Consider the following 12,037-nt stretch of genomic DNA (forward strand, 5'->3'; position numbering starts at 1 on the left):
GGGGATAGTCTTCAACAGTAGGTGACAAGGAATTCCCATATACTACAAAATATGAATGGGTAAAGGAGTTAACCACTGACAGCTGTAAGACCTGCTTATACCAACACCTTTGCAGGACAGAGGGAAGCAAGGGACATCAGACAGACCAGAGAACCCTAAAGAGCCAAGAAGTACTCACTGGAAACTTCAGAAAGCTGAGAGGGGTTTTATACTTTAATAATGAATGAGCATAAAGAGTTTGCAGTGAACTCTGAAGGGGCCACAGAAGTCTGGGTCCCATGAAGTCCCAGACTAAGTAGTCAAAACTTACTTCTAGGACAAAGTTCCATCACGATGAGAAAATGTTGCAAGGAGAATGCAAATTGAGCACCACAGGAACAGCAGTGTCAAAGGAAATAGCAGGTCCAGATAAAATTAGGGGAGGACATAGCTCCAGAAAGCAAGCTGCGAAATTTTTCGAACACTGCACAAATAGAACAAAAGAGAGAACTATAGATCTGTGAAGTTAGAAGGATTATCTAGAGCTACAATTATTTCTAAAAGTTAAGGAAAAAAATGTTAAGTATAAATGAACAAAGGAAGAATCAGATCTTAATGTTAATGTGAAAAAAAAAAAAACAGATTAGGAGGCAGAATAACATCCCTACAGATAAGGAAGGAACACTAGAGAGACATTACCACAATATGTCTTGCCACAGAGAGAGGACGTGCTCTGACAGAGCAGGGCTTTCATGGCTTATGGTCTGAAGTTTTGCGTCAAGTAAATCGAGGGCCCATAAAGGAAATTGTGACTGTGGGAGACATCCTCAAGACAGTTGCCAATGCTCACTGCCCTGAGTCTTGTTAAGGATTCCTTTTCTTCTTATTATTATGAGATGTGATGATGCAAAAGGCTGAACTGGGAGGTCATTATAATGACTTGTGGGTAGAGATAAGGGGTTTTGCCCATAGACTTTTTAGTGAAGGTTTATTCTAATGAGCTGTGTTTGCTACATTATTTATTCCCATCACCTTGGAAATAATCATGAAGCCAAATATTCTACTAGTCACACTGGTTTTTGTCTTTTTTTACATTATTGCAGTTACTACAGCCCCTGGGCTAGAGATGCCTAGGAAATGGCAGGGAGTTGCAACGGAGAGAAAAAGAGCTTAAAGGGGTGGAGGTAGTCTTCCTAACAGTAACGGTGGCAACTTCCAACAATGACTTGCTCTTCTGATTAAATAATCAATTTTTTTTAAATAGCAAGAAATATATGCTTGACGGTTTTTTTTAATAAAGATTTTATTTATTTATTTGACAGAGAGAGAGAGAGAGACAGCGAGAGCAGGAACACAAGCAAAGGGAGTGGGAGAGGGAGAAGCAGGCTTCCCGCGGAGCAGGGAGCCCGATGCGGGGCTCGATTCCAGGACTCTGGGATCATGACCTGAGCCGAAGGCAGATGCTTAACGACTGAGCCACCCAGGCGCCCCTTGATGGTTTTTTTTTTTAAGATTTTATTTATTTGAGAGAGAGACAGAGAGCACACAAGTGAGGGGAGTTAGGAGGGGCAGAGGGAAAGGGAGAAACAGACTCCCCACTGAGTAGGGAGCCCAACGCAGGGTTCGATTCGAGGACCTCAAGATCATGATCTGAGCTGAAGGCAGACGCTAACCAAGTGAGCCACCCAGTCACCCCTACACTTGAGTTTTATTTGAAATGCTCCTTATCTGGGGCACCTGGGTGGCTCAGTCAGTTGAGCAGCTGACTCTTGATTTCAGCTGCCGTTATGATCTCAGGGTTGTGGGATCAAGCCCTGCAGTAGGCTCTGCGCTCAGTGGGGAGTCTGCCTGAGATTCTCTCTCTCTAAAAATAAATAAATCTTTAAAAAAAAAATGCTCCTTATCTATAATACCATCTAGATATTAAATAATTTGGAATTTTGATAGCATTTAAATTATAAATTTTAAAATATTTCTTCTAAACAACCATACAAATACATTTTTTCCAAGCCAAAACAGATATTCCCATGCTTGAAATGCTGTTCCTAATTTCTAATTTATTTTTACAGGCTAATTTGCAAAATGAAATTGTTTGGATGATTGGTTTGCAGTAAACATGGTATACCAAATTGGTTTCTAAATTTAGAGAAAGGTTGAGTCTCCTCTTATAATAATCAAGAAATAAGAGAAGTATTAATGATAATGGAGTTTCCATAATTAAAAAGTCAAATTCTGAAATAACAAGCAGAAATGAACTTCAGCAGGTACTAGCAACATAAATTATAATTCTTGCAAATGGTTATTTTGAGCTCTTTTCATGGGATAATTTAACCTCCAATATGCAATTTACTAAATGATAATATATGTATCACATGTGTCATAATTATGTCTCATAGTCTTGTTGAATTTAGTACTATTAGACGTAACAAAGATACGGGAAATAGTGCATGACATTATGAAATTCTGAGTCATAAAAGACAAAGATGTTTTAATGAATGCTTTGATTTCTATATCTGATATTTAAAAAGGTTTTAGAAAGTAGTAATTGTTATCCATATAAACATTTGTTTTCAAAGAAAAATCTTATTTACATATAATAGGATTTGCAGATGAACTCTAGATTTTAAATACAGTAGACTCCATGTCCTTTCTTGGAGGTTTTCGAGGACTGATTTTTGGAAATATCTCTTTGGCATAAAATGTTTTATGAAGTCCAGCTTCTCGAAGCGCTAACTCGAAACGGAGTCTAGGGTCAGAAATTATCTGTAGAAATAAAATACATTTAAATAAGTAGCAATTCATTGAACTAAATTACATTTTATCATTTAGTTCCATATTTCCTCAAGCTGTTTAACTTGTTTTTTCTGGGTAGATGCCTATAAACTTGGTATATATAGTGACTATATTCTGTTGAGGTGTTTTTTGTTTGTTTGTTTGTTTGTTTTTTGACTGGAAATGTCCAGTGGCACCTGGGTGGCTCAGTTGGTTAAGCAGCTAACTCTTGATTTTGGCTCAGGTCATGATCTCAGGGTCTTGGGATGGAGCCCCAAGTTGGGCTCCATGCTCAGGCAGGGAGTCTGCTTGTGGATTCTCTCTCTCCCTCTGCCTCTGCCCCTCCCCCTGCTTGGGCTCATTCATGCTCTCTCTCTCTCTCTCAAATAAATAATAAATCTTAAGAAAAAAAGAAAAGAAAATGTCCAAATATTCTTTTTTTTAAAGATTTTATTTATTTATTTGACAGAGAGAGACACAGCGAGAGAGGGAACACAAGCAGGGGGAGTGGGAGAGGGAGAAGCAGGCTTCCCGCTGAGCAGGGAGCCCGATGCGGGGCTCCATCCCAGGACCCTTGGGATCATGACCTGAGCCAAAGGCAGACGCTTAATGACTGAGTCACCCAGGTGCCCCGAAAATGTCCAAATATTCTTGACATTATCATTTTCCAGTATATCTGTAGTTTCCCACACAAGGTATAGAGAATATCCTACTCGTCAAAATATAACACATTGAAATTATTAAAAGATGGGGGAAAACTTACTTTCAGTACTATCATTGATTCATTACTGATAGCTAGAATTAGAAAGTATAGACAATCATTGTTTAAAATAAACCTAAACCACAACCTTGTGCATTGGTCTTTAAACAAACATTCAGTTTCTCAGTCATTCAGCAATATGTAAATTGTGTTTAAACACATGGTCCCTACTTTAAAAAACAACAACAAAAAAATCACTTGAACTCTCCTTCCAAGGCTGGATTTCTATTTCAAGCAGAATTAGAAAATGTTTCCGCCAATGTGATTCTAAGTGGGAATTGAAATATGAGTGGCTCAATTTCTATTTTCATTTATAGCTGATTGGGCCTTTTTCCTCTTCTACGAATATTAAATGTCAACAGACACTGTTTGCTATGATAAGGTAGTCACATACGGATTTTAGCTAATGAGGCATTTTACATGGACTTGAAGTCCCCCTAGAGGATAGAATAATAAGCTGTTGAAAGCAGCCCCTCCTTCAAGAAGCTCTTAAGCTAACAGAGGTAATAAGAATGTATATAGATAACTACAGCTCATGGCACATGTGGATGATGTTCCAAGAATAGTAGAACACAGAGGTACCTCTCCCGGGGCAGGTGAGACAGGATGACCTCAGGTAAGTAGCAGCACTTGAGCTAAATGTAATGTTCACCCTATTTTTCTATGAAGCAGAGCAAGGAGGAAAAGAGATAGAGCAGGAAAGGAAGGCACATGCAAATTCAGAGGTGAAATAGGTCAATTTGGGACCAGGGCAGTTTGGGTAGAACACTGGAGTAGCAGTCTACTACAGCGGTCTACACATGAAGTAATAAATGCCTAAGCTTGGCTGGTAGCAAGGAAGAGAGAACTGTCAAACATTATGAAGGGAAGAATCAAAAGACTCTGGCAACTGAGGACGTACAGAAACTAGAGGCAATGATGTATACAAGTTGAAAATACAGAGATTCGTGTCTGAGAAGCAACGTAGTTGAGCCTTAGATCTAGTTTCTCCTCTTCTGGATATAGTCTCTGTGGTCCCCCTCATCCACTTCCAAGGATTCATGCTCCACCTGTGTGCTCCTTAATTATCTCCTGAAATCACCTGTCTTCTCAATTTCTGGTTTGTGAAGTTTAAAATGTCTCATTATCCTGAAAGGGGAACCCTCCTACACTCTTGGTGGGAATGAGAGCTGGTGCAGCCACTCTGGAAAACAGTATGGAGGTTCCTCAAAAAGTTGAAAATAGAGCTACCCTACGACCCAGCAATTGCACTACTGGGTATTTACCCCAAAGATCCGAAGGGGCACATGCACCCCAATTTTTATAGCAGCAATGTCCTCAATAGCCAAACTATGGAAAGAGCCTTGATGTCCATCAACAGATGAATGGATACAGAAGATGTGGTATATATACGTATATACAATGGAATATTATGCAGCCATCAGAAAAAAATGAAATCTTGCCATTTGCAATGATGTGAATGGAACTAGAGGGTATTATGCTAAGTGAAATAAGTCAGTCAGAGAAAGACAAGTATTATACGATCTCACGGATATGAGGAATTTGAGAACCAAGATAGGATCATAGGGGAAGGAAGGGAAAAATGAAACAAGACGAAACCAAAGAGAGAGACAAACCATAAGAGACTCTTAATCTCAGGAAATAAACTGAGGGTTGCCAGAGTGGAGGGGGGTGGGAGGGATGGGGTGGCTGGGTGATGGACATTGGGGAGGGTATGTGCTATGGTGAGTGCAACCCCTGAAACAAATAATACATTATATGTTAATAAAAAAATTTTAAATGTCTCATTATCCTATTTTTAAAATAGATATCAAGCGAAATGGAGATCTCCCTCGAAAGCTGACCACCATTTCCCCAATTCACCTCCCCAGAAGCAGCCAATCAGTTTCTTGTAAATGTGTTCTAGACATCTTCACCCCAAACATGAAAAGAACAAAACAAGTTCTCTCCCTCCCTAAGTCTGTTTTTACTTCTGTATTCTTATATGGTTAATGGCAGCCACAGCTAATGATTATAATTTACTGAATTACTTCTAGGTGCCAGGCAATATCCTAGGCAATTGACATTTATTATCCTAATCCTCATAAGAACCTTACAAATTATTATTTTACAGATGAAGTAAACAAGACATAAAGATGTTAATAGCTTACACAAGTTCACATAGCCAGTATATAGTGGGTGTGGATTTGAATCCAGAATGCAGGCTCTCCTCAGTGTCACTCGCTGCCTAGCTTACAGTCATTACTCCCTCAGAGCCATTCATGCCCCTCCCTCCCATGTTTATGAGGGCTCTGCCATCTGACAAGGATCTGACACACAACCCCCAAACCCACCAATTTTCCATCCAGGACACATGGCTAAAACATATCTGATCATATAATTCACCTGCTTCTGAGTCTCGCCTGTGCGCACAGGATAATGTCTTAGCAAGCAAGTGTTACTATACTTTTCAGTCTGACCCTAACCTATGTTTCCAATCTCATGTCCCAGCACCCACCCTTACCACGGACTTTACACTTTCCACCCTCTTCGGCTTGGTGAAACCCTTTATTGCCTCAGCCCAGGTACCCGAGCGTTTTCCAGTTTCTGACCAATTCTTTGTCCACCCCAGCTGCTCTCCCTGCTTTGGCTTCTGGAGACACACTTACATCCTTATAATGAATCCCTCTCCTTTCACCCCACCCCTCCTCCCAACCTATTTTTTTTTTTTGTATTTGGTTTAAATCACCTGGAATAAATTTTGTTACTGCTGCTAAGGATCCTAGACTAAGATGTAGCTGTTTCCTCTTTGACACTTTGACTTCCCTGGTCAGCGTTTCCATGGGTTCCCTTCTCCTTACTGTTGCAGCCCTTAGACTTCCACTATGGAGGTGTAGTCTCACCCCAGAGCATTATTGCCATACAGGCTACCTTCCCTCCCAACCCAGCCGCCCTGCCCACTTCCTCCGAGAGAACAAGTCCATCCTGTTTAGGATGTAGCCCTGGCAACCCCACAGTGCCAAATACAGTGTATGTTCCATAAATATTTGTCCAATTAATAAGTGAACCGTTCACAAAGAGGCACACTCGATTTATGTCAGTGGGTGAATGGAGTTTCTTACTTTTTAAATAATTACTGAGCTTCTCTCCTTAGATTTGTAAAATTAACAAACTAGGGGGAACTACTTTCTCCCTTAATTTCAGTGACATCCATTCGTTCATCTGTCCTCCCTCCTGCCTTCTATCCATGCATCCATCCATCCATCCATCCAAAAAGACTTTTTAAAATCCTTCTCGATCTTTAAAATAAATAAAAAATAAATAAAATCCCTTCTCAGTAACAGACTAAAGGAGTCAGAAATTCCTGGAAATGGTTAAATAACACCTTAATACTTGTCCACAGAAAATGTTTTCTTTTATCATTAGCTCTGATGTATTATCTTCAATTCATTTTAATTTCTGAAAGCTTCTGCTGTGTCTTATCAGTATCATCAATTGTTGCTTTAATAGGACTTACATTATGAATTTAAACAAATTCCAAATGGATAGAGAAACATTTAAACAAAATACAATATTAACACAACTTTAAAGTAAAATTTATAAGTTTTAAAAATAATTTTAACATAAAAATGTAAATTTAAAAAATAATTTTCAGTGATAGATTCATAATATGTTCAGATAAACTGTTCCAGGATTACCTATCAACTATTTTATAACATTAAGAATTGGGCAGTAATTGTGTGCTATCATTTAGCAGTAAAAATTATGCTAATCCATGTGGCATTCAAATGTAAATACTGAAAATAATCTGAAACCCAAAACACATACTTCCATGAATCTTATCATCATGGCTTTTGCATTAATCATGCTAATTCCCATAATTACCTGGTATTCATTGTATGTATTCATTGTAAAGAGTGGTTTTTGAAGAATAAATTCTTCTTCAATTCCAATACCCATCCTTGCTTTTGATGCGGTTGTATCTGACATCATTCTAACAGGATCAAACTGAGCGACAATAGCAACCTAAAAGAAGAAAGAGCACGTCTTACTTGGTTTAAGACACAAGCTAACTACTTCTGGGGAACACTATTAATGTTTAATGTCTAGTAAAATTTCCTAACTTCAATGAAGATAAAACCAAAGAAGGGAGGCAGACAGAATATTAAGCCAGGCCAGGCCTAGAGATCCACAAAGGAGTTAATGATTTAAAAACAAAACATGTTAAAAGGCCATGATATATATTGTTTGCTATTGATTGAATTATTACAGTTAGGATTAAATTTAGATAAAAATTTATCTTTCTGGTGCTAAGTCACAGGAAATCTGATCCAGAAAACCTATATATTGAACTACCTTAAAGGTAACCAAAAGTAAAAAACATCAACTTTTATCTACTAGCAACATATGGACATGGTAACAACCGCATGGTAACAACAATATACTAGAAAGTTTAATCTGATCAAGCTCAATCGAAAGAATATTACTCATGGGTAAAGTGGAGTTGTGTTGGCATTATTGGGCGAGATGGGTGAATCCCATTGTGTTAAGCAACTAGATTTCCAGGAATTGTTGTAAACCATTGTTTCCCCTTCTACTGAAAAACTGTAGAGTCATTCTAACCTAAATGCCCTTGTCCTTTATAATAATTGAAATCATTCAAACCTGTATCCTACTGAAAAGAAGCCACTAATTTTGTAAATCATATGCACCATTAGTAACACCTGCCTGTTAATTCCTAAAGTCAAGAATTAGCATTAAGAAAATGGCATTTTGGGGGGCGCCTGGGTAGCTCAGTCGTTAAGCGTCTGCCTTCGGCTCAGGTTGTGATCTCAGGGTCCTGAGCCCCGTATCGGGCTCCCTGCTCAGCAGGAAGCCTGCTTCTCCCTCTCCCACTCCCCCTGCTTGTGTTCCCTCTCTCACTGTGTCTCCCTCTGTCACATAAATAAATAAAATCTTAAAAAAAGAAATGAAAATGGCATTTTTAATGCCATTTAGAAACCATAATGACATAACTGGGGTTTGAACGTACTTTAATTATTATAGGTTTCCTAGCCAAAATGTCCTATACTATAGTTCTAAACACTGATTACAGGTAACGGGCACAGTTCCTCTTTCAAAGAGTTCACAGATGGAAAGAATTCTAGTCATATGGACTGTAGTTATCAAAGTTATATTGTGAACAAAAATGTGTTTAGTAATAATGACATTAAAGTTTTGTCCCCAGAAGGCCATGGTATGCAATTATTTGCTAATGATTGAATAATTTAACTTTTGTTGAATCTAGGATGACCAGGATTTACATTCCTATGCTTTGAATTTATTTCTGTCATCTATTTTATCAAAGATGATGATATGATAGTTGTATGTATTTACACTTCCTCTAAACTATGCCATTTAACTAGCCCTCCTCGGTTTGAATCCAGTCTGACAGTTACTAGCTGTGTGACTTTGGGGAACCCCTGTGCATCCTCAGTTTCCTCTTCTATAAAATAGGAATACTGCTATAAAATAGAAACAATACATACATCATGGGGTTGTTGTAGAGATTAAATGGGATAAAACCTAAGAACATTTAGAAGAGGGCTTTATACTTAGTATTATTTTTAAACTGTGAACACATCACTACAAACCTATGAGGCAGATACTATCTTTCAGAGGAGGTCCCATCTTTCAGTCCCATCTTTCAGAGGAGGAAACGAAGCTCAGGGAAGTTAAGGAAAAGATCTAAGTTTCCTCTGCCAATAGGAAGCGAACCAGGTTGTACCAGGTTTGAAGGACACCAGAGGCCAAGTTCTTATCCAAGATTCCATGTTGCCTCCCCCGACATGGAAGGGAAATCAGACAGTCATTTCCAATCAGCAGGGAAATGGTGTCAATGGACTTTGGAGCTTATGAGTTGAACTAATTACTTCCAGATCAAAACCTCTGAAAAATTATCAAGTAAAACTATTTTATCACATTTCTCAAATTCTTAAATTCCTGCCTTTGCCATCTGCTGTCTACGGTAAAAACTTTTGCCTACTTTTACTAGGCAAAGCAATGGGAGGTTTTCTCACAAAAAAATAACAGTTTTAAAAAGCGTTTTTTCACATGTTTGCTGACTGTAGGGTATTTCCAGAGGTTCCTACCCCAAAGAGGATTACCTTGCTCTAGCTCCACCAGGTGTTTTGAGAGCATAAAATCCTTATGGTAGACGCAGTTTCACTCCTTTAAGTGGATACTCTTCAGCTAATAAACTAGAGGTAACATGGATGCATTTAAGTCTTGGGAGAGCTTTTTGAAAGGTGCTGATAAAGTTATTTTAATATACTAAGAAACTGGAAATTGTTCAACATAAATCTAATTGCTCCCAGGAATGAAGATCAGTGTCCCAATTTGGAAAAGTTACATTTTATATCACAGAGGTTGCGAACTAAGCCTACTAATTATGTTATGGACACTTAGAAACCACCCATGAAAATTTCCAAATTAAAAACACCTGTTTCCTAAGGGCTTCTAGCCGCCTCTCTCGCTCTTCTTCTTCATGAGCTTCTTGAAGGGCCACTTCTTTTTTCTCCATCAAACGCTTTTCCAGTAATTCTTGTCTATATTTAACCCTTTAAAAATAATGCACAAGGATGTTGGGAAAATATAATAATTATGGAAATTATACAGATAGGGGCAGGAGGCATGTCAGAGGTGACATGACGGTCATTATTTTTACTTGTTTTTGGTTGATTTCTCACAGCCACACAACAAAATACACTGGTATAAAATGCAAGCTACAATAATTCTAAGAACCAGAGAACTGCAGATCAGGGGGCAGGAAAACGTAGGGCAATATCCAATCCATCTCTTCCTTCACTGAAATCATTGTATTGACTCTCAAACTGTCTGTAGCCTGTCACAGCTGCAGCTAATCCGACCCAACAGATGACATTCTCACTCCTGAGTGATTAGTCCAGCAGTTTTCTGAAGAGGAGTTTTACACAATTTGAGATGTTAAAAAGGCAACGTTACTAGTTAAACACACATACTTTAAGAATAGTAAAAAAAAATGCTATGATAATATGCCCAATTATTGGAACTTAAACCAAACTTTATATTGTCACTCATTTTGTCAAGAATGCCCTGTGTGCGTGTGTGTGTGTGTGTGTGTGTAAGTTTAAAAATTGCACTTTGACTGTAGATGGCAGCAAAAACACGATTTTCCGTTAGCATTATGTTCCCATTCTCCTTAAAATCAGCAGATACTAAACCAGAGCACATTTCAATACCTCCAAGCTCATTTGACCCTCCTTTGCTGCCTTTTTTAGACATCCCCCCTTCCCATCTTCTTGCCCAAGCCACTCTTCTATTGAATTATAGGGATGAGATTTATCTTCTCTAAAAAAGTAGACACTTGGGTTCTCAAGGGAGTATGAGGCCATTGCCTTGGTCTTCCATTATTGATGGTTTAGATTTAACTTTAAGACATCAGTGACAAATGTGCTTTGTCCTTAGTGTGTATACCTGCATTTTCCATAGATATACCCTCACTAGACCTCTTTAATTCTGGATCTTGAGGTTTACTGATGTAGCTGTTCACTATGTATCAAGTCTGTTGCTGAATGCTTTATGTGTTTTAGCTCATTTAGACTTCACCACAAGTACCAGTGTTGATCCCATTTTCAAGACAAAGAAATTGAGGTATAGACTGGTGATGTAACTTGCCCATGTTCTCACACCCAGAAAGTGGTGGAGCCAGAGATTAAACCCAGGGAGACTGGCCCCAGATCTCCCGCCGACCCTGACCCTCCCACCCCACTTCTACTAGCCACTATGCTCTTCTCTCTTCTCCCCCTTGATTACTCCACTCGCCTCACTGACATGAATACCTGCTGTGTGCTTCCCCTGTGCTAGATATTATGAGCACATTGAGAAAAAGCCCTTAGAAGTTTGTAGTTTAATATAGAGACAAAAAGAGAGACCTGAGAACGAGTCAAGGTATGCAGTGCTTTCAGAGAGGAATAAAAAAGGGCCACGGGGATTTGCTGGATTGTGGGAAAGACTGGGAGGCTTCAGCTAGAGTTTTAGGGAGGAGGCAGCATCCGAGCTGGGTCTCAATGACTAGCATTTGGAGAGACATGGTGGTGGAGGGGAGGCTGGCCTTCCTGGCAGAGAGAGAGAGAGAGAGAGAGCAAGCCAGGGCAAGGGTGAGTCAAGAAAGGCCCATGTAAATATAGGGTTGGCATCTGAGAGTGGGCAACTTTTAAGTTTTGCCCCCTGGTCACAGTCCTGAGAAAGGAAGAGTCCAAGATGGCTAGAACAGAGTAAGGCATTTGAAGCTGTGTCATTTGAGCAGAGTGAGTGAATGAAAAAGAAGCCCAGGGAAGTACTGGCAGGCTGAGCCTGGCAGTCACCTGGTTCCTTCAGAGGAGGAAAAAATCTTTAAAACCAGGCTGCTCCTGAGGCTGACATTAAAGCAGCAGCACAGGAGAGGAAAGGAGGGAAGCACGCAGTAGACTCTTGCAGAATACAAAACCCACAACCGGACTTAGAAGGCAGATCCTGAACTCCTCTGAT

At 39.3% G+C, this 12,037-nt stretch overlaps 1 protein-coding gene across 1 annotated transcript in view; it reads right to left on the reverse strand.

Annotated features, from left to right (window-relative positions):
- Positions 1–1,885: 1,885 nt before the first annotated feature.
- CCDC148 (coiled-coil domain containing 148) overlaps positions 1,886–12,037 on the reverse strand; it is a 236,888-nt gene continuing 226,736 nt past the window's right edge. The window contains exons 14-16 of the mRNA XM_035726921.1: positions 9,972–10,089; positions 7,376–7,516; positions 1,886–2,742 (exon numbers count right to left, since the gene is read on the reverse strand). Of these exons, the coding sequence (XP_035582814.1) occupies positions 2,596–2,742; positions 7,376–7,516; positions 9,972–10,089 (406 nt within the window). The 3' untranslated portion in view covers positions 1,886–2,595. The remainder of the gene's footprint in view (positions 2,743–7,375; positions 7,517–9,971; positions 10,090–12,037) is intronic.

This window comes from Zalophus californianus, chromosome 3 (assembly GCF_009762305.2).
Source record: "Zalophus californianus isolate mZalCal1 chromosome 3, mZalCal1.pri.v2, whole genome shotgun sequence".
NCBI classification, from domain to species: domain Eukaryota; kingdom Metazoa; phylum Chordata; class Mammalia; order Carnivora; family Otariidae; genus Zalophus; species Zalophus californianus.